General features: G+C 51.4%; 1 protein-coding gene across 2 annotated transcripts in view; it reads left to right on the top strand.

The window, feature by feature from the left end:
• Positions 1 to 31: 31 nt before the first annotated feature.
• The window catches only part of skic2 (SKI2 subunit of superkiller complex), a 105593-nt gene continuing 78059 nt past the window's right edge, over positions 32 to 27565 (top strand). For both annotated transcript variants that reach the window (XM_072259404.1, XM_072259403.1), the window contains exons 1-4: positions 32 to 298; positions 12348 to 12466; positions 22864 to 22973; positions 24760 to 24877. In XM_072259404.1, coding sequence (XP_072115505.1) covers positions 229 to 298; positions 12348 to 12466; positions 22864 to 22973; positions 24760 to 24877 — 417 coding nt within the window. In that variant the 5' untranslated portion in view covers positions 32 to 228. The remainder of the gene's footprint in view (positions 299 to 12347; positions 12467 to 22863; positions 22974 to 24759; positions 24878 to 27565) is intronic.

The raw sequence follows: 27565 nt of genomic DNA, 5'->3' as shown, positions 1-27565 counted from the left end.
ATAGGAAAAGAGGTTGGCCATATTTATTATAGGCACGGTCCCACTCCCCGTTACAATCAGCCGATCATTTCCGCCATCTTTGTTGCGGGCGTGGGACTTGAAAGCTGTTTAAACCCTTTCGCAGGGGTGTGTAGACCAGGGTGACGGGAGCTGAGGGGCTCCGGAGCCGCCAAGTTTGTTTCCGCGGTGGAATACTGGGACTACGCCGTGTGAAAAGCTGGGAGAGGGATGAGTAATTTGCTCTTCCGGGCGAGAGGTCAGCCGGCTCGCTGGGCAGAGATGGAGCGGGAGAGACTCGGTGAGAATGGGGCGGTCGGGGGGGTTCAGGACTTTGACGGGAGCAATGGTGGGAGGGTGAGCGGTGAAGGTCCCCACGGAAGGGAAAGGTGGATTAAATTGGGTCAAACGTGAAGAGACCTGAGGATGAGGACAGACGGGGATGAGGGGTGATTGGGATCACTGGGGTGACAACAGACCAGGTGTGTGTGATTGGGGACACTGGGGGTGAGGATAGACCGGGTGTGTGTGATTGGGGACGGACACTGGGGGTGAGGATAGACCGGGTGTGTGTGATTGGGGACACTGGGGGTGACAACAGACCAGGTGTGGGTGATTGGGGACCTGGGGGTGAGGACAGACTAGGTGGGTGTGATTGGGATCACTGGGGGTGACAACAGACCAGGTGTGTGTGATTGGGGACACTGGGGGTGAGGATAGACCGGGTGTGTGTGATTGGGGACACTGGGGGTGACAACAGACCAGGTGTGGGTGATTGGGGACCTGGGGGTGAGGACAGACTAGGTGGGTGTGATTGGGGACCTGGGGGTGAGGACAGACCAGGTGTGGGTGATTGGGGATACTGGGGGTGAGGACAGACATGGTGTGGGTGATTGGGGATACTGGGGGTGAGGACAGACTAGGTGGGTGTGATTGGGGTCCTGGGGGTGACAACAGACCAGGTGTGGGTGCTTGGGGACACTGGGGGTGACAACAGATCAGGTGTGTGTGATTGGGGACACTGGGGGTGACAACAGACCAGGTGTGGGTGATTGGGGACCTGGGGGTGAGGACAGATCAGGTGTGTGTGATTGGGGACACTGGGGGTGACAACAGACCAGGTGTGTGTGATTGGGGACACTGGGGGTGACAACAGACCAGGTGTGGGTGCTTGGGGACACTGGGGGTGACAACAGACCAGATGTGTGTGATTGGGGACACTGGGGGTGACAACAGACCAGGTGTGGGTGATTGGGGACCTGGGGGTGAGGACAGATCAGGTGTGTGTGATTGGGGACACTGGGGGTGACAACAGACCAGGTGTGGGTGATTGGGGACACTGGGGGTGACAACAGACCAGGTGTGGGTGATTGGGGACCTGGGGGTGACAACAGACCAGGTGTGTGTGATTGGGGACACTCGGGGTGACAACAGACCAGGTGGGTGTGACTGGGGACACTGGGGGTGACAACGGACCAGGTGTGTGTGATTGGGGACACTGGGGGTGAGGACAGACCGGGTGTAGGTGATTGGGGACCTGGGGTTGAGGACAGATAAGGTGTGGGTGATTGGGGACACTGGGGGTGAGGACAGACGGGATGAGGGTGATTGGGGACACTGGGGGTGAGGACAGACATGGTGTGGGTGATTGGGGATACTGGGGGTGAGGACAGACTAGATGTGTGTGATTGGGGACCTGGGGGTGACAACAGACCAGGTGTAGGTGATTGGGGACACTGGGGGTGAGGACAGACATGGTAAGGTCAGATTGGAGGGGGGAGTGAGGACCCCGGGGGTGACTATACAGGGTGATACCCCGGTCGGTGGGGGGGGGGGTGGTTGTGCTTGAGAAAGAAGTTGGGATCTTGGGACCTATGTGAGTGTTGGAATTCGTGTTCGGTTTTAATGTCATTTCAACAGTAAACATGTTTTCCTACCAAATGAAATGTTTTGCGCAACACATACTGTAGTATTATTACCACCAATAAATTAACAAATAATAAGAGGATGGGGGTTCAGGAGCCTACAGCACTCGTGCTTCATAGAGGACAATACAGTACCTGGTTGTTGTCAAGGAGTTCAGTAGTCTCAAGGTCTGGGGGAAGATACTGTTTCCCATCGTAACGCCGCCATCCTCATGGCACCGTACCTCCTGCCTGATGGTTTGGGGTCAAAGAGATTGTGGAGAGATGGGAGGGTTTCCTGATATTGAACCCATTAGGTATCACTGATATTTTTCTAAGAGTAATAGCGCAATACTGCAAATCTGTAGAGGTTGTCTTTTGTATCCAGTGTTTCTGATGAGGGCTCCTTTATATTGGTGAGACAGAATGTAAATTGGGGGACCCCTGTCAAGCACCTTCACTCCATCTGCCAAAAACAGGCATTACTGGTGGCCAACCATTTTAACTCCAATCTCCATTCCTGCTCTGTTATGTTGGCCCATGGCCTCCTCTTCTGTCACGATGACCCGTCATATTCTGTCTGGGTAGCCTCTGACCTGATGTCATGAACATGGGTTTCTCCGCTCAGTGATTCCCGTCCTCCCCCCTTCAATTCCCCACTCTTACCTCTTCCCCTCGCCTCTGTTGATGACCCTCCCCCACCTTCCCTATCTTACGTGGTCAACTCTGCTCTGCTATCAGATTTCTCCTTCTCCAGCCTTCCTTTTGCCTTTCCCAGCTTATTACTTCATCCCCTCCCTCCTCTACACACCAGACTTCAGCTTTCAGTTTCTTGCTTGTCCTCCTTCCTTTCCAGTTCATTTCCAGAATTTTGTGTGTGTTCCTCTGCAGTTGCCGTGCCAACTCCACCAAAATCAGTCCCGTTTTCCCCATGGGAGGCACAGGAGGAAAGGTCAAAGATCAGCTTTAGTTGTCACTTGAACATTGAGTGGAGATATGTGTCCACACACAGGAGGTGTAAGGCACTCCTTCCCTCTTTTAGCCTGCAGGTCACCTGTGTAGCAGCTGTTTAGCCCCCCGATCAGGGTCACGTGAAGCCATGGGAGCAGGTGGTGGATGGTCATATGAGCAGCCGGTGCAGATCACGAGTCCTGGTTATGTGACCACCGACGCCAGGCAGACAGTCTCTGAGGAGGATTGACAGCGGCTGGGGTCGGCTGTTTTGTAAAGATGCTGCTCAGAAGGCAGCGATGATGAACTGCTTCTGCTGAGAAATTTCCCAAGAGATCTCTTGGTCAAAGACTGTGATCTCACACTTCATACGACACAGCACACAGTGATGGTGAAGACACACCCTGAGGATGTGCTGGGGGGTAACCAGGGATTGTCACCACGTCAACATAGTACACAAATTCGTCTTGGGATCGTGGGCGGAAACCAGAGCGTGACACTTTGACCGATCACCTCCCAGACCCACCCACACCATCTAAACCCCCCTCACCTCTCACCTTCCAGACCCACCCACACCTAAACCCCCCTCACCTCTCACCCTCCCAGCCCACCCACACCTACCCCCCTCACCTCTCACCTCCCAGCCCACCCACACCATCTAAACCCCCCTCACCTCTCACCTCCCAGACCGCCCACACCTACCCCCTCACCTCTCACCTCCCAGCCCACCCACACCTACCCTCTCACCTCTCACCTCCCGGCCCACCCACACCATCTAAACCCCCCCTCACCTCTCACCTCCCAGACCACCCACACCTACCCCCTCACCTCTCACCTCCCAGACCACTCACACCTACCCCCTCACCTCTCACCTCCCAGCCCACCCACACCTACCCCCCTCACCTCTCACCTCCCAGACCCACCCACACCTACCCCCCTCACCTCTCACCTCCCAGACCCACCCACACCTAAACCCCCCTCACCTCTCACCTCCCAGCCCACCCACACCATCCTAAACCCCCCCCTCACCTCTCACCTCCCAGCCCACCCACACCTACCCCCTCACCTCTCACCTCCCAGACCCACCCACACCTAAACCCCCCCTCACCTCTCACCTCCCAGCCCACCCACACCTACCCTCTCACCTCTCACCTCCCGGCCCACCCACACCATCTAAACCCCCCTCACCTCTCACCTCCCAGCCCACCCACACCTACCCCCTCACCTCTCACCTCCCAGACCACCCACACCTACCCCCTCACCTCTCACCTCCCAGACCACTCACACCTACCCCCTCTCCTCTCACCTCCCAGCCCACCCACACCTACCCCCCCTCACCTCTCACCTCCCAGCCCACCCACACCTACCCCCTCACCTCTCACCTCCCAGACCACCCACACCTACCCCCCTCACCTCTCACCTCCCAGACCCACCCACACCTACCCCCCTCACCTCTCACCTCCCAGTCCCACCCACACCTAAACCCCCCTCAACTCTCACCTCCCAGCCCACCCACACCTACCCCCTCACCTCTCACCTCCCAGCCCACCCACACCATCTAAACCCCCCCTCACCTCTCACCTCCCAGCCCACCCACACCTACCCCTCACCTCTCACCTCCCAGACCCACCCACACCTAAATCCCCCTCACCTCTCACCTCCCAGCCCACCCACACCTACCCCCTCACCTCTCACCTCCCAGCCCACCCACACCATCTAAACCCCCCTCACCTCTCACCTCCCAGCCCACCCACACCTACCCCCTCACCTCTCACCTCCCAGACCCACCCACACCATCTAAACCCCCCTCACCTCTCAGCTCCCAGACCCACCCACACCTAAACCCCCCTCACCTCTCACCTCCCAGCCCACCCACACCTACCCCCTCACCTCTCACCTCCCAGACCCACCCACACCTACACCCCCCTCACCTCTCACCTCCCAGACCCACCCACACCATCTAAACCCCCCTCACCTCTCACCTCCCAGACCCACCCACACCTACCCCCTCACCTCTCACCTCCCAGACCCACCCACACCTAAACCCCCCTCACCTCTTACCTCCCAGACCCACCCACACCTACACCCCCCTCACCTCTCACCTCCCAGCCCACCCACACCTAAACCCCCCTCACCTCTCACCTCCCAGCCCACCCACACCATCTAAACCCCCCTCAGCTCTCACCTCCCAGACCCACCCACACCTACACCCCCCCTCACCTCTCACCTCCCAGACCCACCCACACCATCTAAACCCCCCTCACCTCTCACCTCCCAGACCCACCCACACCTACCCCCTCACCTCTCACCTCCCAGACCCACCCACACCTAAACCCCCCTCACCTCTCACCTCCCAGCCCACCTACACCTACTCCCTCACCTCTCACCTCCCAGCCCACCCACACCATCTAAACCCCCCTCACCTCTCACCTCCCAGACCCACCCACACCTACACCCCCCTCACCTCTCACCTCCCAGACCCACCCACACCATCTAAACCCCCCTCACCTCTCACCTCCTAGACCCACCCACACCTACCCCCTCACCTCTCACCTCCCAGACCCACCCACACCTACACCCCCCTCACCTCTCACCTCCCAGCTCACCCACACCTAAACCCCCCTCACCTCTCACCTCCCAGACCCACCCACACCTACCCCCTCACCTCTCACCTCCCAGACCCACCCACACCTAAACCCCCCTCACCTCTCACCTCCCAGACCCACCCACACCTGCACCCCCCTCACCTCTCACCTCCCAGCCCACCCACACCATCTAAACCCCCCTCACCTCTCACCTCCCAGCCCACCCACACCTACCCCCTCACCTCTCACCTCCTAGACCCACCCACACCTACCCCCTCACCTCTCACCTCCCAGCCCACCCACACCTACCCCCTCACCTCTCACCTCCCAGCCCACCCACACCTACCCCCTCACCTCTCACCTCCCAGACCCACCCACACCATCTAAACCCCCCTCAGCTCTCACCTCCCAGACCCACCCACACCATCTAAACCCCCCTCACCTCTCACCTCCCAGCCCACCCACACCTACACCCCCCTCACCTCTCACCTCCCAGCCCACCCACACCTACCCCCTCACCTCTCACCTCCCAGCCCACCCACACCTACACCCCCCTCACCTCTCACCTCCCAGCCCACCCACACCTACCCCCTCACCTCTCACCTCCCAGCCCACCCACACCTACCCCCTCACCTCTCACCTTCCAGACCCACCCACACCTAAACCCCCCTCACCTCTCACCTCCCAGACCCACCCACACCTACACCCCCCTCACCTCTCACCTCCCAGCCCACCCACACCTACCCCCTCACCTCTCACCTCCCAGACCCACCCACACCATCTAAACCCCCCTCATCCCTCACCTCCCAGACCCACCCACACCTACCCCCTCACCTCTCACCTCCCAGACCCACCCACACCTAAACCCCCCTCACCTCTCATCTCCCAGACCCACCCACACCTACACCCCCCTCACCTCTCACCTCCCAGCCCACCCACACCTAAACCCCCCTCACCTCTCACCTCCCAGACCCACCCACACCTACCCCCTCACCTCTCACCTCCCAGCCCACCCACACCTACCCCCTCACCTCTCACCTCCCAGACCCACCCACACCATCTAAACCCCCCTCACCTCTCACCTCCCAGACCCACCCACACCTAAACCCCCCTCACCTCTCACCTCCCAGCCCACCCACACCTACCCCCTCACCTCTCACCTCCCAGACCCACCCACACATAAACCCCCCTCACCTCTCACCTCCCAGACCCACCCACACCTACACCCCCCTCATCTCTCAGCTCCCAGAGCCACCCACACCTACACCCCCCTCACCTCTCACCTCCCAGACCCACCCACACCTAAACCCCCCTCACCTCTCACCTCCCAGACCCACCCACACCTAAACCCCCTCACCTCTCACCTCCCAGCCCACCCACACCTACCCCCTCACCTCTCACCTCCTAGACCCACCCACACCATCTAACCCCCCTTACTTCTCACCTCCCAGACCCACCCACACCATCTAAACCCCCCTCACCTCTCACCTCCCAGACCCACCCACACCTAAACCCCCCTCACCTCTCACCTCCTAGCCCACCCACACCTACCCCCTCACCTCTCACCTCCCAGACCCACCCACACCATCTAAACCCCCCTCACCTCTCACCTCCCAGCCCACCCACACCTACCCCCTCACCTCTCACCTCCCAGCCCACCCACACCTACCCCCTCACCTCTCACCTCCCAGCCCACCCACACCATCTAAACCCCCCTCACCTCTCACCTCCCAGCCCACCCACATCTACCCCCTCACCTCTCACCTCCCAGACCCACCCACACCATCTGCCTGTTCACCTATCACCTCCCAGACCCACCCACACCATCTAAACCCCCCTCACCTCTCACCTCCCAGCCACCCACTCTATCTAAACCCCCCTCACCTCTCACCTCCCAGCCCACCCACACCTACCCCCTCACCTCTCACCTCCCAGACCCACCCACACCATCTGCCTGTTCACCTATCACCTCCCAGACTCACCCACACCATCTAAACCCCCCTCACCTCTCACCTCCCAGCCCACCCACACCTACCCCCTCACCTCTCACCTCCCAGCCCACCCACACCTACCCCCTCACCTCTCACCTCCCAGCCCACCCACACCTACCCCCTCACCTCTCACCTTCCAGACCCACCCACACCATCTAAACCCCCCTCATTTATCACATCCCTCCCCCACCCACACCATCTGCCCGTTCACCTCTCACCTCCCAGCCCACCCACACCATCTAAACCCCCCTCATTTATCATGTCCCTGCCGCACCCACACCATCTACCCCCTCACCTCTCACCTCCCAGACCCACCCACACCATCTAAACCCCCCTCACCTCTCACCTCCCAGCCCACCCACACCATCTACCTCCCCCCCCACCTTCTAATTCTGTTTTCTTCCCCCTTCCTTTCCAGTCCTGAAGAGGGGTCTCAGCCTGAAACCTCGACTGTTCCATATCAAAATCAGGTTTATTATCACTGATGTATGTTGTGAAATTTGTTTTGCAGCAGCAGAACATTGCAACATTTACATACATTATAATAAGAATATATTTTAAAAAGAATATCCAGTGGATCCAGGTTAATTGGGACACATTGGGGCCAGTACATTTTGACCTAATTAAGTGGCTGTCCCAATTATCTTGTGTTTCTTGGAAATAGTTAAAAAGATATTAAAAAAGAGAAGGCACCATTTTAACTGAGTAGCAATTTGTGTAGTTAAGTGAAGACGATCAATCTACTACAAACTGTGTTAGTTCCTAATCACTATCGAGGGAGGGTTTCATCCAAAGTCAGCACAGACACCTGGTGCAGAGAATGGACTGCTTTCACGCATTGCTTTTGACAGCTGCATCCTCTAGATCTTCATTTTCATTAGCATTCTGTATGATTGTATCTTTGCAGTTCCTCACTTTCTGAAGAACTGAAACGGTTTCAGTCCCAGCCATTTCTGCCATCTCAAAGCCTGAATGCTTGAAACCACAGTTCTGAATCGCCTCACTGCTTACTTCTCACCGACATTCAGTGACAAAAGCCTCTGCTTTCTGAACAGCTCATGGTACTTTCAAATCTGTCCGCTCTAAGCACAGCGTAGTGTTTAACAGCCACACAAGTGCATGTGACTGGTGCTAGTTAGAAGCCGTTCGGCAGCAGTCCCTGGCCCCAATTATGTGCCATAGTGTCCCGAATAAATGAAGGGAGTCGCAGCTATTTTCTCAAATAGGTTTTGCTCTTTACGAGTTGTCCCATAAGCAGATGCCCCGAATAGCTGATGGCACGATTAACATGAATCCACTGTCAGAAAAGTAATACAGTAACAGAGCAAATAGTGACACAAAGATGAGAAAAATCTGCACAGGTTCTGCAAATCCGAGCAAGAGACACAAAATGCTGGAGGAACTCAGCAGGCCAGGTAGCATCTATGGAAAAGAGAAAACAGTCAACGTTTCGGGCCGAGACTCTTCATGGAAAAGTGAGGTGGTGTTGGTGGGTTCATGGACTATTTTGAAATCTGATGGCAGAGGGGTAGAAGCTGTTCTTGAAACCTTGAGTGTGTGTGTCTTCGGACTCCTGTACCACCACCTTGATGGTAGCAATGAGAAGAGGGCATGTCCTGGGTGACGGGGTGATTGAGGAGGGATGCCACCCTCAGACATCATATTTTGAACCTGTTTGCAGTGGTGGGGAGGTTAGTGCCGATGATGGAGCTGGGCTGAGGTTAAAACTTTCTGCAGCGTTTTCTGCTGCCATGCGATAGATCATCCGTCCCAGACGGTGACGCAATCAGTCAGATGCATCAGTAGCAATTTGGGGACGTACCAAATCTGAAACTTGCAGTGAGAGATAGTCACCGTTTTGTCAGTCAGAGTTGCACCAGTATGCTGCTGTGTGTTTCTCCACAGTTCTGGCATCAGCAGAATCTCTTGTGTTTCAGATGTAAGGGGGTGTCTGGAGAGGCACAGAGAATTGGAATCAGGTTTAATATCACTTGTTGTTTTGTGCACGTTCCAATAAGAACGACAAATGATAATAAAAATATTTACGAAGTGAACGAGGTGAGGTGAGGGCCTCCATTGGTCAGAGCTGACTCTGTGTAGATACACGAGCCTGGACAGTAGGATATGGAGGGCGAGCTGTTGTCCACGTGACCAGCTTCCCCTCGCTGTGCATCTGATGAGCCCAAGGGAACAGCAGAGACTGAAACAGTTTGGTGCCAGAAGCGATGCAGGAGTTGCCAGTCAGCATTGAGCTCGATGCAGGACTACCTTAGGGATACCAGCTCCAGGTTTTTTCCTCAGGGTTTACTCCCAAAGCCTTCCCCGGGAGTGGGAATGGCCGCAGGGCAGCGGAGGTTTGAGATCGGAGTTTTCCTTCTAGATGAATTGCCAATCATGGCTAATCAACCCCATCTGCCCGGTGACTGGTTTTAAGGCACCAGGAACCCACCTTTGCACCTTCTCCTGTCAGTAGAAACAGTTCCACCAGGGTGAGTAGCTAAGCCACACGTGAAGGCCAGGAGCTGGACTTGGTTGTCAGAGGCCGTTTGAGATGCAGACCACTGGGAGCATTTCAAAGGTAATGGGAGCTTATCCCCACTACCAGCCCTGGAGATAACAACCTTGGGGAACCAATAGAGTTAAATTAAGTAAGTTGTGAAAAAAAGAAACAAAATACTGATGTCGTGTTCCTGGGTTCATTGCAACACTCACAACATGCTGGAGGAACTCAGCAGGTCGGGCAGCATCCTTGGAAAAGAACAGTTAACGTTTCGGGCCGGAACCCTTCGTCAGGACTGAAGAGGGAGGAGGCAGAGGCCCTATAAAGAAGGTGGGGGAGGGTGGGAAGGAGAAGGCTGGTAGGTGGGTTCACTGTCTATTCCGACATCTGAAATGGAGGGGAAGAAGCTGTTCCTGAAATGTTGAGTTTGCTTCTTCAGGCTCCTGTCCCTCCTCCCTGATGGTAGCAATCAGAAGAGGGTGAAGGGGGTCCTTAAAGATGAATACCACCTTTTTGAGAGATCGCCTTTTGAAGATGACCTCAATGCGTCCCCTCCCCACCAGGAAGGGTTGCAAACACAGTTAGCTCCATCATGGACACTGGCCTCGCCAGCATCGAGGACGTATCAAAAGGCGATGCCTCAGAAAGGCTGCATCCCTCATCCTATGCAGTGGTCCTTCAAACCTGCCAGTGATGCAGCCAGTTCGAACGCTCAGGTCAGGCCTCGAAACAGAGAAAGCAGGAGCCTGGAGGGGAACATTCCTCCTGCAGCCTTCCACTGGCTCCGGAAGCAGAGACTTTGCACTGAGCGGGCACTGAGCTCCCCGCCAGCTGGAACCAGCAGGCTTCCACTGACTCAGAGACTTTGCACTGTGAGTGGGCACTGAGCTCCCCGCCAGCTGGAACCAGCAGGCTTCCACTGACTCCGGAAGCAGAGACTTTGCACTGTGAGTGGGCACCGAGCTCCCTGCCAGCTGGGACCAGCAGGCTTCCACTGACTCCGGAAACAGAGACTTTGCACTGTGAGTGGGCACCGAGCTCCCCGCCAGCTGGAACCAGCAGGCTTCCACTGACTCAGAGACTTTGCACTGAGTGGGCACCGAGCTCCTGGCAGCTGGGACCAGCAGGCTTCCACTGACTCCGGAAGCAGAGACTTTGCACTGAGTGGGCACCGAGCTCCCTGCCAGCTGGGACCAGCAGGCTTCCACTGGCTCCGGAAGCAGAGACTTTGCACTGAGTGGGCACCGAGCTCCCTGCCAGCTGGGACCAGCAGGCTTCCACTGGCTCCGGAAGCAGAGACTTTGCACTGAGTGGGCACCGAGCTCCCTGCCAGCTGGGACCAGCAGGCTTCCACTGACTCCACAAGCAGAGACTTTGCACTGTGAGTGGGCACCGAGCTCTCTACCAGTTTGAATGCTCTCTGTGACTGCGAGGTTACCTTCTACATTCCCAAGCTGTACAGTTGAGGGTGACTTGGGCTGTGGGCATGCTACGTTAGTGCTGGAAGTGTGACGACAATTGCAAACTGCCAGCAGCACATCCTCGGGCTGCGTTGGTCATTGACACAACTGGCGGATTTCACTGTTTCTTTCAATGTACACGCAGACATCCCACCTCTCCCAGAAGTTCCGGGAGTCTCCCGCATATTAATAATGGCTCCCTGATGCCCGCAAATTATATACAATATCACAGAAATCAATTTTTTTGAGTGAGCGAGCGAGAGAAAGCAAAAGAGAGCGTGAGAGAGAAAGCAAAAGAGAAAGCGCGAGAGTGACTACGAGAGAGAGCGCGCGCGAAAGAGAGCACAGCAAGCAAGCGAGAGCGCGCGAGCAGAGAGCGAGAGAGAGAGAGCACAAGAGTGAACAAGCGAGAGCGCGCCATGGGAGATTGTTCCAAAAAAAAAAGGAAATATAAAGCGTACGTCACCCCAGACTATCCTAAAGTGTACCCCTGCCTAATAGGGGTCAAAATAATGACAGTGTTGCTCGCTGCACTGTTTGCAACAGTGACTTTTCTATTGCCCATGGTGGGTTAAGACTGTAAAAGACATGTTGAGGTGAGTTTAACAGGTGTCATTCGTTCATTAGCATAGCTAACGTTATTTAAACTAGCTGGCTAGCTGCTAAGGAGCTACTCTATTGCAGACATCCCACCTCTCCCCCAAATTGATGGTGCTACCTCCCTGAAATGAGTTTTTGCAGGGTGGGATGTCTGTACACGTGATAAAATAAACTAAATTATAAACAGCAGATGCTGGAAATCTGGAGCAACATGCATATTTCAGGCCTATTCATTCCCATAGATGCTGTCTGACATGCTGAGTTCCTTCAGCATTTTGTGTGTGTCGCTAATGAAGCTAATCTGTATGTATGTATACTCTGTCTGGGCTCGCCTTTCATCTCTCTCACTTGCATTACAGAAGTCCCTCCGCGAGATGCCCATGATCTCCCCTTGTCTATCCTCGAGGTGGGCTGCTCCGGGAAGTTTGAACTGGTCACGCAGCCGGCGGAAAAGGGCACAATCCTCCCGCTGGCAACGGTAAGTGTGCACTTGGTGTTGGCTCTGGTCCTGGGCATGATACTGAACCCCCGCCCCTGGTGACTGCACTCGTGTATAATGGTCACGTTACAGATAATGACCAGTGATCTATCGTGCAGGTGGTTGGGGTTACCAGCTAAACTGCCTCAGTAAACTCCCCCCACCCCGTGGCAAGATCAAGTGCTGATTTGATTGTCGTGCACATCGAAAGAAACAGTCAAATCATCATTTGCGTCAACACTCTGCGGATGTGCTGGGGCAGCCGCAAGTGACCCCAAGCTCCCAGCACCAACGCAGCATGCTCACGACTCACTAACCCTACCCTGTACACGTTTGGGATGTGGGGACACCCGGAGGAAACCCATACGGTCACAGGTAGAATGTACAAACTCCTTGCGCGTGGCGGTGAATTGAACCCGAGTCACTCACAGCGCAATAGCCTTTCACCACAGTGCCGGCCACTCTCGCTTGACCGGAAGTTGGAGACTGAGTGGGAGTGCTGCAGGGCCTGAGCTGGCATGTAATGGGGCTGGGAGGTGTGTGAGCGGGTGGGAAAGGGGGCTCAGCCTTACCCTGAATTTCTCCAGCATTTGTATGTGTGTTACTCTGCATTGTTACATTGCGCTGCTGTTGGTGCTGGAGTGTGTGGTGACACTTGCGGCTGCCCCCAAAACATCCGCAGGTTGTGCTGGTTGTTAACACAAATGATGCATTTCACTGTACGTTCCCACGTGCCGGTGTCCCGCGTCGCGCCTCACTGTATGTTTCGATGTATGTGTAGCAGATGTACACTATACAAATGAATGAATCTCAGTATCTCAGTCTGCTCACAGTGGAGGATGCGGAGTACCGTGGATGTGATTCAAAGCCTCAGTCTGTGCATTCAGAGTACGCAAAATCAGGTTTATTATCACCAGTATGCGCCGTGAAATTTATTGACTTAGCAGCAGCAGTTCAATGCAATACATGATAATATAGAAAGCAAATAAGTAAATCAATTGCAGTAAGTGTGTTAATGTATATCAAATAGATTAAACATAATGCAAACGGAAAAAAAAATTTAAAAAGGTGAGGTAGTGTCCAAGGGTTCAATGTCCATTTAGGAATTGGATGGCAGAGGGGAAGAAGCTGTTCCTGAATTGCTGAGTGTGTGCCGTCAGACTTCTGTACCTCCTTTCTGACAGTAACAATGAGAAGAGGGCATGGCCTGGGTGATGGGGATCCTTAATATTGGGCGTTGCCTTTCTGAGGCACCGCTCCTTGAAGATGTTGTAGATACTACAGAGGCTAGTATCCAAGATGGGGCTGACTAACTTTATGACTTTGTGCAGCTTTTTTGGGTCCTTTGCAGACGCATCCCCCCACCCTCCCTACCAGAGAGTGATGCAGTCTGTCGGAATGTTCTCCAAGGTACATCTGTAGAGGTTTTCGAGTGTTTTAGGTGACAAACCAAATCTCTTCAAACTCCTCATGAAATATAGTCGCTATCTTGCCTTCTCTAGCTGCAGTGATATGTTGGGACCGGGTTAGATCCTCAGAGATCTTGACACCTAGGAACTTTAAATAGCTCACTCTCATCATTTCTGATGCCTCTATGAGGATTGGCTCATGTTCCCCCGTCTTACCTTTCCTCGAGCAAGGGGTTTAGATGGGTTGGAGTTTGTTAGCTGTGTTCAGGAAGGTTTCTTGACACAATATGTAGATAAGCCTACAAGAAGAGAGGCAGTACTTCATTTGAAATTGGGAAATGAACCTGGTCAGCTGTCAGATCTCTCATTGGGAGAGCATTCTGGAGATAGCGATCATAATTCGATCATGGGAGAGGGATAGGAACAGACGTTAGAAAAGTGTTAATTGGAGTAAGGGGAAATATGAGGCTATCAGGCAGGAAATTGGAAGCTTAAATTGGAAACAGATGTTCTCAGGGAAAAGTATGGAAGAAATGTGGCAAATGTTCAGGGGATATTTGTGTGGAGTCCTGCATAGGTACGTTCCAATGAGACAGGGAAAGGATGGTAGGGTACAGGAACCGTGGTGTACAAAGGCTGTAGCAAATCTAGTCAAGAAGAATAGAAAAGCTTACGAAACATTCAGAAAGCTAACAGGAAGGAGCTTAAGGAAATTAGGAGAGCCAGAAGGGGCCATGAGAAGGCCTTGGCAGGTAGAATTAAGGAAAACCCCAATGCATTCTACAAGTATGTGAAGAGCAAGATGATAAGATGTGAAAGAATAGGACCTATCAAGTGTGACAGTGGGAAAGTGTGTATGGAACCGGAGGAAATAGCAGGCGTACTTAATGAATACTTCAGTATTCAGTATGGAAAAGGATCTTGGTGATTGTAGTGATGACTTGCAACGAACTGAAAAGCTTGAGGAAAATTAAGAAAGAGGATGTGCTGGAGCTTTTGGAAAGCATCAAGTTGGATAAATCGCTGGGACTGGATGAGATGTACCCCAGGTTGTTGCTACGGCACCATTCCACTAGCTGGCACATCTTGCTCCTGCATGCCCTTTCATCTCCATCTGAGATTCTACCAATAATGGTATCATCAGCGGATTTGTAGGTGGTGCTTGAGTGATACCCTAGTCACACAGTCGTGGGAATCCTGAGATATGTTTGTATTGTTCAGGTGATCTAAGGCCTTTTGAAGAGCCATTGAGATTTTGTCTGTCATAGGCATATTGTGCTGATGGGAAAATTGCAATGGATCCATGTCCTTGCTGAGGAAGGAGTTGATTCTAGCCGTGACCAACCTCTCAAAGCATTTCATCACTGTCGATGTGAGTGCTACTGGGTGATGGTCATTAACCAGCTCACACTGTTGTTCTTTGGCACTGGTATAATTGTTGCCTTTTTGAAGCAGGTGGGAGCTTCTGACCGTAGCAGTGAGAGGTTGAAAATGTCCCTGAATACACCCACCAGTTGGTTAGCTCAAGTTTTCAGAGCCTTACCAGGTACTCCGTCGGGGCCTCCTGCCTTGCGAGGTTCACCCTCCTAAAAGACAGCCTAATATCAGCCTCTGAGACGGAGATCACAGGGTCACCGGGTGCAGCAGGGATCTTCACAGCTGTAGCTGTGTTCTCCCTTTCAAAGTGAAACATAGCAGACGTTGAGCTCATCTGGTAGTGAAGCATCACTGCCATTTATGCTATTGGGTTTTGCTTTGCAAGAAGGAATGTCCTGCCAACCCTGCTAGTGTTATCGTGGATCTGATGTCACTACCAACCTTGCTCAAAATTGTTTCTTCACTCTTGAAGTGGCCCTCTGCAAGTCATACCTGGTTTTCTGGTACAGGTCTGGGTCACTAGAGTTAAGTGCCACAGATCTAGCCCTGAGCTAACGACGTACCTCCTGGTTCATCCGTGGCTTTTGATTTGGGAATGTACAGCAAGTTTTTGTAGACACACACTCATCCACACAGGTTTTACTGAAGTCAGTAACAATTACGGCCTACTCATCCAGATTCGAAGATGAATCCCTGAATACAGTCCAGTCCACTGATTCAAGGCAGTCTTGTAAGTGCTCCTGTGCTTCCCTTGTCCAAGCCTTCTTGGTCCTCACTGCTGGTGCTGCAGTCTTCAGTCTCTGTCTATACTCAGGGAGTAGAAGTACAGCCAGGTGATCAGACTTCCCGAAGTGAGGGCGTGGAATAGCATGGTGAGCTCTCTTGATGGTGGTGTAACAGTGGTCCAGTGTGTTGTTTCCTCTGGTACTAATTACTGTCAATCATTAATAAGTACCTCTGGTACTACTAGTACCAGAGGTACTTATTTAATGATTGATGGTAATTAGTTAATGATTTTTTTTTTAAGGTGGCCTGGTCAAAATCCCCAAAATGATAGTGAGGGCGTCAGGGTGTGCTGTTTCATGCATATGGATCCTCTTGCTCAGATCAATGCCTGTTTGACATTGGCCTGAGGTGGAATGTACACCACTACCAAAATGGTCACAAAATGGCAGGTAAAATGGACTGCACATACTGCAATTGTGAGATATTCCAGCAGAATTGGGACAACACTGGTCACATCTGTGCACCAAGAGGAGTTGATCATGAGGCGTACACCCCACCTCTGCTTCTGAGAGATTCGACAGTCCTATCCTGACGGTGTATACTGAACCTGTCAATCTGAATCGCTGCGTCCGGTACCAGAGGCTACATTTGCCAGCCATAAACACGTTTGTATCACTGACCTGCAGCCATGTTTTCTATGTGGAATCCAGTGAGAAGTACGGCCATAGTCGGCATTGTTTCCATCGGTTTTAAGTAGCGACAGTTTATTCAATCTCATTAAGACATCTTTGTTAACTCTACAGACCTTGGAAGCAGTTGTGATCCTCAGCTGTATCAGACCAAAAGGGAATATTTAATTGTATCCATCGAGCTGTGCTGCATGAGATTGTCGTTCCCAAGGTGCCCCACAGCATTATGTCATGCTAAGAAACGCCAATAGCGACATCCACCCCTGTCTCACTTGTGGAAGAGTCTATGTTTCCCTCATCTCCCTCAGCTTCCACCATGGGAACTGAGCAGAGGCAGGTCCCCCTTGAACCTGAGTGGCAATTGGAATCCAAATCAGGTTAAATATCATTGGGATGGTTTGTTAAATATGCTGTTTTGTACTGGTAGCAGTACGTTGCAATTCATAATAGAAAGACTATAAATTACCATAAGCAACATACACAGAACTGTCCAAAAGTCTTGGGGGGGTGGTGTGCGTATGTACGGTCAACGGCAGACGCAATCTCAATGGCTCTCCACGCAGCTTTAGACCACCTGGACAACACCAACACCTATGTCAGGATGCTGTTCACTGACTATAGCTCAGCATTTAATACCATCATTCCCACAATCCTGATTGAGAAGTTGCAGATCCTGGGCCTCTGTAATTGGATCCTCGACTTCCCAACTGAAAGACCACAATCTGTGTGGATTGGTGATAATGTAGCCTCCTCGCTGACGATCAACACTGGTGCACCTCAGGGATGTGTGCTTAGCCCACTGCTCTACTCTCTCTATACCCATGACTATGTGGCTGGGCATAGCTCAAATATCATCTATAAATTTGCTGATGATACAACCATTGTTGGTAGAATCTCAGATGGAGATGAGAGTGCATACTCAGACATCCCACCTCTCCCGGAAGATCCGGGAGTCTCCTGCATATTGATAGTGGCTCCCTGATGCCCGCAAATGATATACAATATCCCGGAAATCGATTTTTTTTGAGAGAGCGCGAGAGAGAGCGTGCGCGTGAGAGAGAGAGAGCACCATGGCAGAGTGTTCCGAAGAAAAAGAAAATATAAAACGTACGTCACCCCAGACTACACTAAAGTGTACCCCTGCCTAATAGGGGTCAAAAATAATGACAGTGTTGCTCGCTGCACTGTTTGCAACAGTGACTTTTCTGTTGCCCATAGTGGGTTAAGACTGTAAAAGACATGTTGAGGTGAGTTTAGCAGGTGTCATTCGTTCATTAGCATAGCTAATGTTATTTAAACTAGCTGGCTAGCTGCTAAGGAACTACTCTATTGCAGACATGCCACCTCTCCCAGAAGTTTCAGGAGTCTCCCGCAAATTGATGGTGCTACCTCCCTGAAATGAGTTTTTGCAGGGTAGGATGTCTGCATACAGGAGTGAGATATACCAACTAGTGGAGTGGTGTCACAACAACAACCTGACACTCAACCTCACTAAGACTAAAGAGCTGATTGTGGACTTCAGGAAGGGAAAGACAAAGGAACACGTACCAATCCTCATAGAGGGATCAGAAGTGGAGAAAGTGAGCAGCTTCAAGTTTGAATTGAATTGACTTTATTTCTTACATCCTTCACATACATGAGGAGTAAAAAATCTTCATGTTACATCTTCGTCTAACTTATAATTTATGTAGTAATTTATAATGAATAGAACAGTCAATGTAACATAGAAATACATTCAGATCAGCCCTTTTTACACACCTGTCCTTGTAAATGTCCTGAATCATGGGACGTTCACAAGTACAGATGCATTGGGCTGTCTGCAGCACTCTCTGCTGTTACGATTTCGTAACGTACCAGCAGCAAGAGATGACAAATTGAGTCAGGTTTTAATATTAAAACCATTATATTTATTTACATCTACTCAAAAATATAGCAAATTAAATAAACTACTTTCTTAAACAGAAGTTAACAATGTTATGCGTCTATAGCTCCCTTACAGTCAAACTTAGAATCCATTCTTAACAAATCTTACTAAAGCACAGTCTTAAAGTGGCAGTTCAGAGAGTCCCAGTAATTCACGAAATAGGTGAGAGGAGAGACTTGTGGATTCACAGTGCAGCGGCCAGGCAATCACAACGAATTCCAAAGATTTCACAGCTAGCGAACGAAGAAACGGTTACCGGAGATCCCAGCCGAGGAATACTGTTCCGAAGTTCACGAGGAGTGATTTCACAAAGAGATTGTCACGAAATCCATACCCGTGGATCATACGAAGGACAGACATGTCTCCACAATGCACTGTGTGCCGCTGATTAATCCAATCCTTTGGGTTTGGGTAAGCATTAGACTTTACCCTTCTCGATCGTAAGCTGCTCTTGGATAGCTCGAAGTGCAGCCTTCACTCTTTCTCTCTTTTCTTTGACTCCCTCTCAACACTATGGCCACACTTCTTTCACACTGTTGGCATACGTCATAAGGTGATGCTCACAGTAAACGAAACTATGGACTCCCAGGAAAATGAAACTGGACACGTGACACTGCAGAGTCCTGTGATTGAGGGAAGTACAATTCCCATACCAGGCAGTGATGCAGCCAGTCAAGATGCTCTCAATTGTGCCCCTGTAGAAAGTTCTTAGGATTTGGAGGCCCATACCAAACTTCCTCAACGGTCTGAGGTGAAAGAGGTGTTGTTGTGCATTTTTCACCACACAGCTGGTGTGTGCAGACCACGTGAGGTCCTCGGTGATGTGGATGCTGAGGAGCTTAAAGCTGTTTACCCTCTCAACCCCGGATCCAGTGATGTCTATAGGGGTTAGCCCATCTGTATTCCTCCTGTAGTCCACAACCAGCTCCTTTGTTTTTGCGACATTGAGGGAGAGGTTGTTTTCTTGACAGCACTGTGTCAAGGTGATGACTTCTTCCCTGTAGGCCACCTCATTATTGTTTGACATAAGGCTAATCAAAGTAGTGTCATTGGCAAATTGAATTAGCAGATTAGAGCTCTGGGTGGCGACACAGTCATGGGTATGCAGGGAGCAAAGGAGGGGATTTAGTACACAGCCCTGAGGGGCTCCTGTGTTGAGAATCAGAGGGGTGGAGGTGAGGGAGCCCACTCTTACCACCTGGCGATCTGACAGGAAGTCCAGGTTCCAGCTGTACAAAGCAGGGTCAAGGCTGAGGTCTCAGAGCTTCCTGTTGAACCTGGATGGAATTATGGTGTTGAATGCTGAACATGCTCCAAGAACAGCATTCTCACATAAGCATCCTTCTTCTCCAGATGTGCAAGGATGGTATGTAGAGCAGTGGCTATTGCGTCATCTGTCGATCGGCTGTGTCAGTAGGCGAATTGTAGGGATCCAGTTTGTGTGGTAGCAAGTTGCAGATAACTTTCTGACTAACAGACCCCAATCAGTAAAGTTAGACAACCTCTCCTCCTCCACTCTCACCCTGAACACCAGCGTGCCTCAAGGCTGTGTGCTGAGTCCTCTTCTGTACTCCCTTTTCATCTGTGGCTGTGTTCCGGTACATGGTTCTAACTCCATAATCAAGTTCGCAGATGACACCACGGTGGTTGGTCTGATCAGAGGGGATGACGAGACGGCCTACAGGGACGGGGTCCGGCACCTGGCCACATGGTGTGCCGATAACAACCTGGCCCTTAACACCCAGAAGACCAAGGAGATCATTGTGGACTTCAGGCGTGCTAGGAGCCACACTCACGTCCCCATCTACATCAACGGAGTTGTAGTGGAGTGTGTATCAAGCTTCAAATTCCTTGGTGTCCACATTTCCGAGGACCTCATCTGGTCCCTGAACTCCTCCATCCTGATCAAAAAGGTGCAACAGTGCCTTAATTTCCTGTGGAGCATCAAGAAAGCTCACCTCTGTCCCAGGATACTGACGGACTTTTACCACTGTACCATTGAGAGCATACTCACCAACTGCATCTCAGTGTGGTATGGCAATTGTCCCGTATCGGACCGCAAAGCACTCCAGCGTGTGGTGAAAACTGCCCAGCAGATTATCGGCACCTAATTGTCCACCATTGAGAACATCTACCATAAACGCTGCCTGGACAGGGTGAAAAGCATTATCAAGGATGCATCTCACCCTAACCATGGACTTTTTACTTTCCTCCCAACCAGTAGGCGCTACAGGAGCCTCTGCTCCCGTACCAGCAGGCACAGGAAGAGCATCTTCCCTGAGGCTGTGACCCTGCTGAATCTCACATCACAGCGCTAAGCAGTATTGCACCCATATTGTACTGTCTCAGTACTTTTATATTTGTGTGCTGTAGCACTCACATTTTATTCGCAGTTATTTTGTAAATAACACTATTCTTTTCATTTCTGGTTAGATGTTAACTGCATTTCATTGGCTTTGTATCTGTACTTGGCACAATGACAGTAAAGTTGAATCTAATCTAATCCTTGACCAGCCTCTCAAGGCATTAGCTTATTATTGAGTGACAGGACGCCTGTCATTCAGACATGTTACCTTGGTCTTTTTAGGTACAGGGACAACGGTGGATGTTTTGAAGCAGGAGGGCACTCTACACTGGGAGAGGGAGAGATTAAAAACGTCAGTAAATACACCTGCCAGTCGTGCTGTGCACATCCTGAGTACTCGCCCTGGGCTGCTGTCCAGTCCTGCAGCCTTGCGACTATCCACTCTTTGGAAATATCTGCATACCTCAACCTCAGAGACGACCAGGTTGCAGGTTGTGGCAGTGGCTTTCCTCAGAGGCTGAGAGTTAGTGGCATCGAACTGAGTGTAAAAGCGATTGAGCTTATTTGGGAGAGAGGCCACGATGTTGGCGGTACCACAACATTTGGCTGTGAAGTCTGCGATGGTTTGCAGCCCTCGCCACAAGTCACGTGTGCTATTTGTTGTGAATCTTGACTCAGTCTTGCCCCTGTATTGTTTCGCAGTCCTGATAGCTTTGCGCAGATCACAGCCCCTTTGCTTGAGCTCCTGCTGATTGCTGGCAGCGCATGCTCTGTGTCACGCAGTTCCTGGGTGTCAAGATCTCTGAGGACTTAACTTGGTCCCAACATATCGATGCAGCTACAAAGAAGGCAAAACAGCGTCTCTACTTCATTGAAGAGATTTGGTATGTCCACAAAAACACTCAAAAAGTTCTATAGATGTAGTGTGGAGAGTATTCTGACAGGCTGCATCACTGTTTGGTGTGGGGGGAGGAGCACAGGACTGAAAGAGGCTGCAGAAGATCATAAATTTAGTTGGCTCCATCTTGGGTACGAGCCTACAAAGTACCCAGGACATGCCCCTTTCTCACTGTTACCATCAGGTAGGAGGAACAGAAGCCTGAAGGCACACACTCAGCGATTCAGGAACAGCTTCTTCCCCTCTGCCATCCGATTCCTAAATGGACATTCATCTTGTGAATACTACCTCTTTTTTTTAATATATGCAGTATTATTTATGTGTTTTTGCCCGATTTTTAATCTATTCAATATACGTATACTGTAATTTATTTATTTTCTTCTATATTGTATATTGTATTGAATTGCTGCTGCTAAGTTTACAAATTTCACAACAGATGCTGGAGATAATAAATCTGATTCTGTATTTGTCAATGAGAAGCGGAGAGAGCGTTGGTAAATCTGGCAGGAGGAAAGGATGTTGGGAATGGCGAGGATGGAGCACGTGAGAGGGGTGTGGGACAGGTGGCAGCGAAGGAGTGCCAGGGCAGTGGGTGGCATGGGTGCTGCCACGCCCAGCCTCGAGACACCAGGCAAGGTCATTTGATTCCAAACTATTGATTTTTTTTTGGATCATTTTGGAATGTCTCTCAGGTGCTTCTCACTCCCTCACCTCTCCTCTCCCCCTTTTCCCAACTGTGATTCCCCTCTCCTGACCCCTTTCTCACTCTCAGTCCACCATATCAGAATCGGGTTTATCAGCACTTATACATGTCATGAGATTTGTTTGTAGCAGCAGTACAGTGCGATACATAAAATTTTACAGGGGAAGGTAGGAAATTGGGTTGGTAGGGGGCAACAAATCTGCCTTGATGGAATGCCAGAGCAGACACAAGGGCCATATGGCTGTATTTTGCTCCTATATCTTATAGTATTACATTCTTGCTTGAAATGAGTGCTAACATCACATTTGCCTTCCTTACTCAACCTGCAAGTTAATTTTCAGCGATTCTCCTTTCCCCTCCCCACAGCTTCCACATGGCCTGCCGCCCTTCGCTGTGGACCTCCTCACCGAGGCAGAGATGTGCTTCCTGTCCGACCCTGAGAAGCTCCTCATCCATCACTTTGAGAACTCCCAGAAGTAAGTCTGTGTGTGTATGTGTGGGGGGGGGGGGGTGGTGGGAAACAGCTATTCTGGTGGTGAGGTGTCGGGAAGCATCTGCAGTTCTGTCTCTTTTTCCTCAGGCTACACTCCCACATTGGGCTAGTGTTGTACTTAAAATAATGATAATCAGAATTAGGTTTGTTATCACTCACACTCAGTGGCCACTTTATTAGGTACACCTGTTTACCTAATTTATGCAAATATCTGATCAGCCAATCATGTGGCAGCAGCTCAGTGCAGAAAAGCATGCAGACATGGTCAAGAGGTTCAGTTGTTTGTCAGGCCAAACATCAGAATGGGGAAGAAATGTGATCTAAGTGACTTTGACCGTGGAATGATTGTTGGTACCGGGCAGAGATGTTTGAATGTCTCAGAACCTGCTGATATCTTGGGATTTTGATCTTTTGTCTTCTTCAGCCTGTCGAATGATAGCTTTTGTTACTTTAATGGCGAGAAGAACTATTTTGTTGAACTGGAAGGAAACTAATCCTCCAACTACATTCCAATGGTTTTCTCAAACCATATTAAGTTTAAATCTAGAAAAAATTAGAAGTGATATTTTTGACCCTTCGGTTAAATTTGAAGAAACTTGGAAACCTTTTATGCAACATTTTCATATGATGTAATCTGACCTTTCCGAATCTTTTTTCTAAATTTTAATTATATGATGAGAGGAGCGGAGTTAACGACATTATTGAACATGTCCGATATAAGCTGTTGGTCTAGCCCTGTTTTGTTTCTTTTTTCTTTTTTTTTTCTTTTGGGGTCTTTTTTTGTTTATATATTTTTTTTATTTCTTTTTTAATGTTTAATCTCATTATGAGTCTGGAAGTCTTTTATATCTATGTTACTTAAAATTCATTTTATATATGCTGATGAACATTTTTCCAATCTCTTTGTACCAACTTTGTTATTGAGTTTGTAATTTTGAAAAATTAATAAAAAGATTTAAAAAGGATATCTTGGGATTTCCTCGCAGGAGTCACTAGAGTTGCAGAGAATGGTGTGAGCATCAAAAAAAATCCTGTAAATGGGAGTTTTGTGGGCGAGACTGTCTTGTTAATGAGAAAGGTCAGAGGAGAATGGCCAGACTGATTCAAGATGACAGGAAGGCGACAGTAACTCTAATAACCATGTGTTACAACAGTGGTGTGCAGAAGAGCATCTCTGAATGCACGATGTGTCACACCTCGAAATGGATCAGCTACAGCAGCAGAAGACCATGAACATGTACAGAGTGGCTGCTTTATTAGGTACAAGGTGCATATCATAAAATGTATTGTCTTATGGCAGCATACGGTGTACTAGATAAACAGTACATAGAAAGAAAAAACAGTTCAAGAATGGCCGGGGGTGGGGGGTGGGGGCAGCCGGCCAGTGTTGCCACTCTTCCTGTGCCAGGATGGCATGCCCACAAGTACAAGCCCTAACCTGTACCTCTTTGGACTGTGGGAAGAAACCGTAGCACCAGGAGGTAACCCCCATGGTCAGGGAGGGACCCTGCAAATCCCTCACAGACAGCGATAGGAAGGGGTGTCTGAACGCTGGCACTGTAAGTCGTTACACAAACCGTTACTTCCTGCTTTCCGCCAACAAACACCTTGCGAATTGAACTTCTGATATTCAACCCCCCCCCCCCCGATCTCGGAACCTTGGCTCTCCTGAATGTGAGTTAACCGGTTTTCTGCGGCTGGTGGTTCCTCAGTTTCCATGCAGTTCAGTGCGTTGATTTCTCTGTCTTTTTCCCGGTTTTGTTTTGCAGAATATGGCCCAGAGAGAAATGTGTGGAAGCTTTGTACCATGTGGACGTTACCCCTGCTCAGTCGACCCTGCAGGTGGAGCGGAAACCAACCACAGGAGAGTTGCTTGGGTACCGGGAGGTAAGGACAGACCATAAGACAAAGGAGCAGAAGTTGGCCATTTGGCCCATTGAGTCTGCTCCGCCATTTTATCATGAGCTGATCCATTCTCCCATTTAGTCCCACATCCCGCCTTCTCACCATAACCTTTGATGCCCTGGCTCCTCAGATACCTATCAATCTCAGCCAAAAATACACCCAATGACTTGGCCTCCACTGCTGCCCATGGCAACAAATTCCATAGATTCACCACCCTCTGACTAAAAGAATTTCTTCGCATTTCTGTTCTGAATGGGCGCCCTTCAATCCTTAAGTCATGCCCTCTCCTACTAGACTCCCCCACCATGGGAAACAACTTTGCCACATCCACTCTGTCCATGCCTTTCAACATTCGAAATGTTACTATGAGGTCTCCCCTCAGTCTTCTAAACTCCAAGGAATACACTCCAAGAGCCGACAAACATTCCTCATATGTTAACCCTCTCACTCCTGGAATCATTCTAGTGAATCCTCAACGTCAGCACATCCTTTCTTAAATAAGGAGCCCAAAACTGCCCACAGTACTCCAAGTGAGGTCTCACCAGCACCTTATAGAGCCTCAACATCACATCCCTGCTCCTGTACTCTATTCCTCTAGAAATGAATGCCAACATTGCATTCGCCTTCTTCACTACCGACTCAACCTGGAGGTTAAAGGGTGTGAGTGTAGGGTCCCGTGAGGTAAGGACAGGGTGAAGCGTAGGGTCCTGTGGGGTAAGGACAGGATGTGAGTGTAGGGTCCCGTGAGGTAAGGACAGGGTGTGAGTGGAGGGACCTGTGGGGTAAGGACAGGGTGTGAGTGTAGGGTCCTGTGGGGTAAGGACAGGGTGTGAGTGTAGGGTCCTGTGGGGTAAGGACAGGGTGTGAGTGTAAGGTCCCGTGAGGTAAGGACAGGGTGAAGTGTAGGGTCCCGTGAGGTAAGGACAGAGTGCGAGTGTAAGGTCCCGTGAGGTAAGGACAGGGTGTGAGTGGAGGGTCCTCTGGGGTAAGGACAGGGTGTGAGTGGAGGGTCCCGGGGGGTAAGGACAAGGTGTGAGTGGAGGGTCCTGTGAGGTAAGGACAGGGTGTGAGTGGAGGGTCCTGTGAGGTAAGGACAGAGTGTGAGTGTAGGGTCCTGTGGGGTAAGGACAGGGTGTGAGTGTAGGGTCCTGTGGGGTAAGGACAGGGTGTGAGTGGAGGGTCCTCTGGGGTAAGGACAGGATGTGAGTGGAGGGTCCTCTGGGGTAAGGACAGGGTGTGAGTAGAGGGTCCCAGGGGGGTAAGGACAAGGTGTGAGTGGAGGGTCCTGTGAGGTAAGGACAGGGTGTGAGTGGAGGGTCCTGTGAGGTAAGGACAGAGTGTGAGTGTAGGGTCCTGTGGGGTAAGGACAGGGTGTGAGTGTAGGGTCCTGTGGGGTAAGGACAGGGTGTGAGTGGAGGGTCCTGTGAGGTAAGGACAGGGTGTGCATGTAGGGTCCTGTGGGGTAAGGACAGGGTGTGAGTGTAGGGTCCTGTGGGGTAAGGACAGGGTGTGAGTGGAGGGTCCTGTGGGGTAAGGATAGGGTGTGAGTGGAGGGTCCTGTGGGGTAAGGACAGGGTGTGAGTGGAGGGTCCTGTGAGGTAAGGACAGGGTGTGAGTGGAGGGTCCTCTGGGGTAAGGACAGGGTGTGAGTGGAGGGTCCCAGGGGGGTAAGGAAAGGGTGTGAGTGGAGGATCCTGTGAGGTGAGGACAGGGTGTGAGTGTAGGGTCCTGTGGGGTGAGGACAGGGTGTGACTGGAGGGTCCCGGGGGGTTAGGACAGGGTGTGAGTGTCGGGTCCCGTGAGGTAAGGACAGGGTGTGAGTGTAGGGTCCTGTGAGGTAAGGACAGGGTGTGAGTGTAGGGTCCCGTGAGGTAAGGACAGGGTGTGAGTGTAGGGTCCTGGGGGGTAAGGACAGGGTGTGAGTGGAGGGTCCCGTAAGGTGAGGACAGGGTGTGAGTGTAGGGTCCTGTGAGGTAAGGACAGAGTGCGAGTGTAAGGTCCCGTGAGGTAAGGACAGGGTGTGAGTGGAGGGTCCTCTGGGGTAAGGACAGGGTGTGAGTGGAGGGTCCTCTGGGATAAGGACAGGGTGTGAGTGGAGGGTCCTGTGAGGTAAGGACAGAGTGTGAGTGTAGGGTCCTGTGGGGTAAGGACAGGGTGTGAGTGTAGGGTCCTGTGGGGTAAGGACAGGGTGTGCGTGTAGGGTCCTGTGGGGTAAGGACAGGGTGTGAGTGGAGGGTCCTGTGAGGTAAGGACAGGGTGTGAGTGGAGGGTCCTCTGGGGTAAGGACAGGGTGTGAGTGGAGGGTCCCGGGGGGTAAGGAAAGGGTGTGAGTGGAGGGTCCCGCGAGGTGAGGACAGGGTGTGAGTGTAGGGTCCCGTGAGGTGAGGACAGGGTGTGAGTGTAGGGTCCTGTGGGGTAAGGACAGGGTGTGAGTGTAGGGTCCTGTGGGGTGAGGACAGGGTGTGAGTGGAGGGTCCCGGGGGGTTAGGACAGGGTGTGAGTGTAGGGTCCCGTGAGGTAAGGACAGGGTGTGATTGTAGGGTCCTGTGAGGTGAGGACAGGGTGTGAGTGTAGGGTCCTGGGGGGTAAGGACAGGGTGTGAGTGGAGGGTCCCGTAAGGTGAGGACAGGGTGTGAGTGTAGGGTCCTGTGAGGTGAGGACAGGGTGTGA

This window comes from Mobula birostris, chromosome 5, assembly GCF_030028105.1.
Source record: "Mobula birostris isolate sMobBir1 chromosome 5, sMobBir1.hap1, whole genome shotgun sequence".
In the NCBI taxonomy this organism is placed as follows: domain Eukaryota; kingdom Metazoa; phylum Chordata; class Chondrichthyes; order Myliobatiformes; family Myliobatidae; genus Mobula; species Mobula birostris.
Note: the sequence above shows the minus strand (reverse complement) of the source record. Positions and strands in the feature narration are given on the sequence as shown.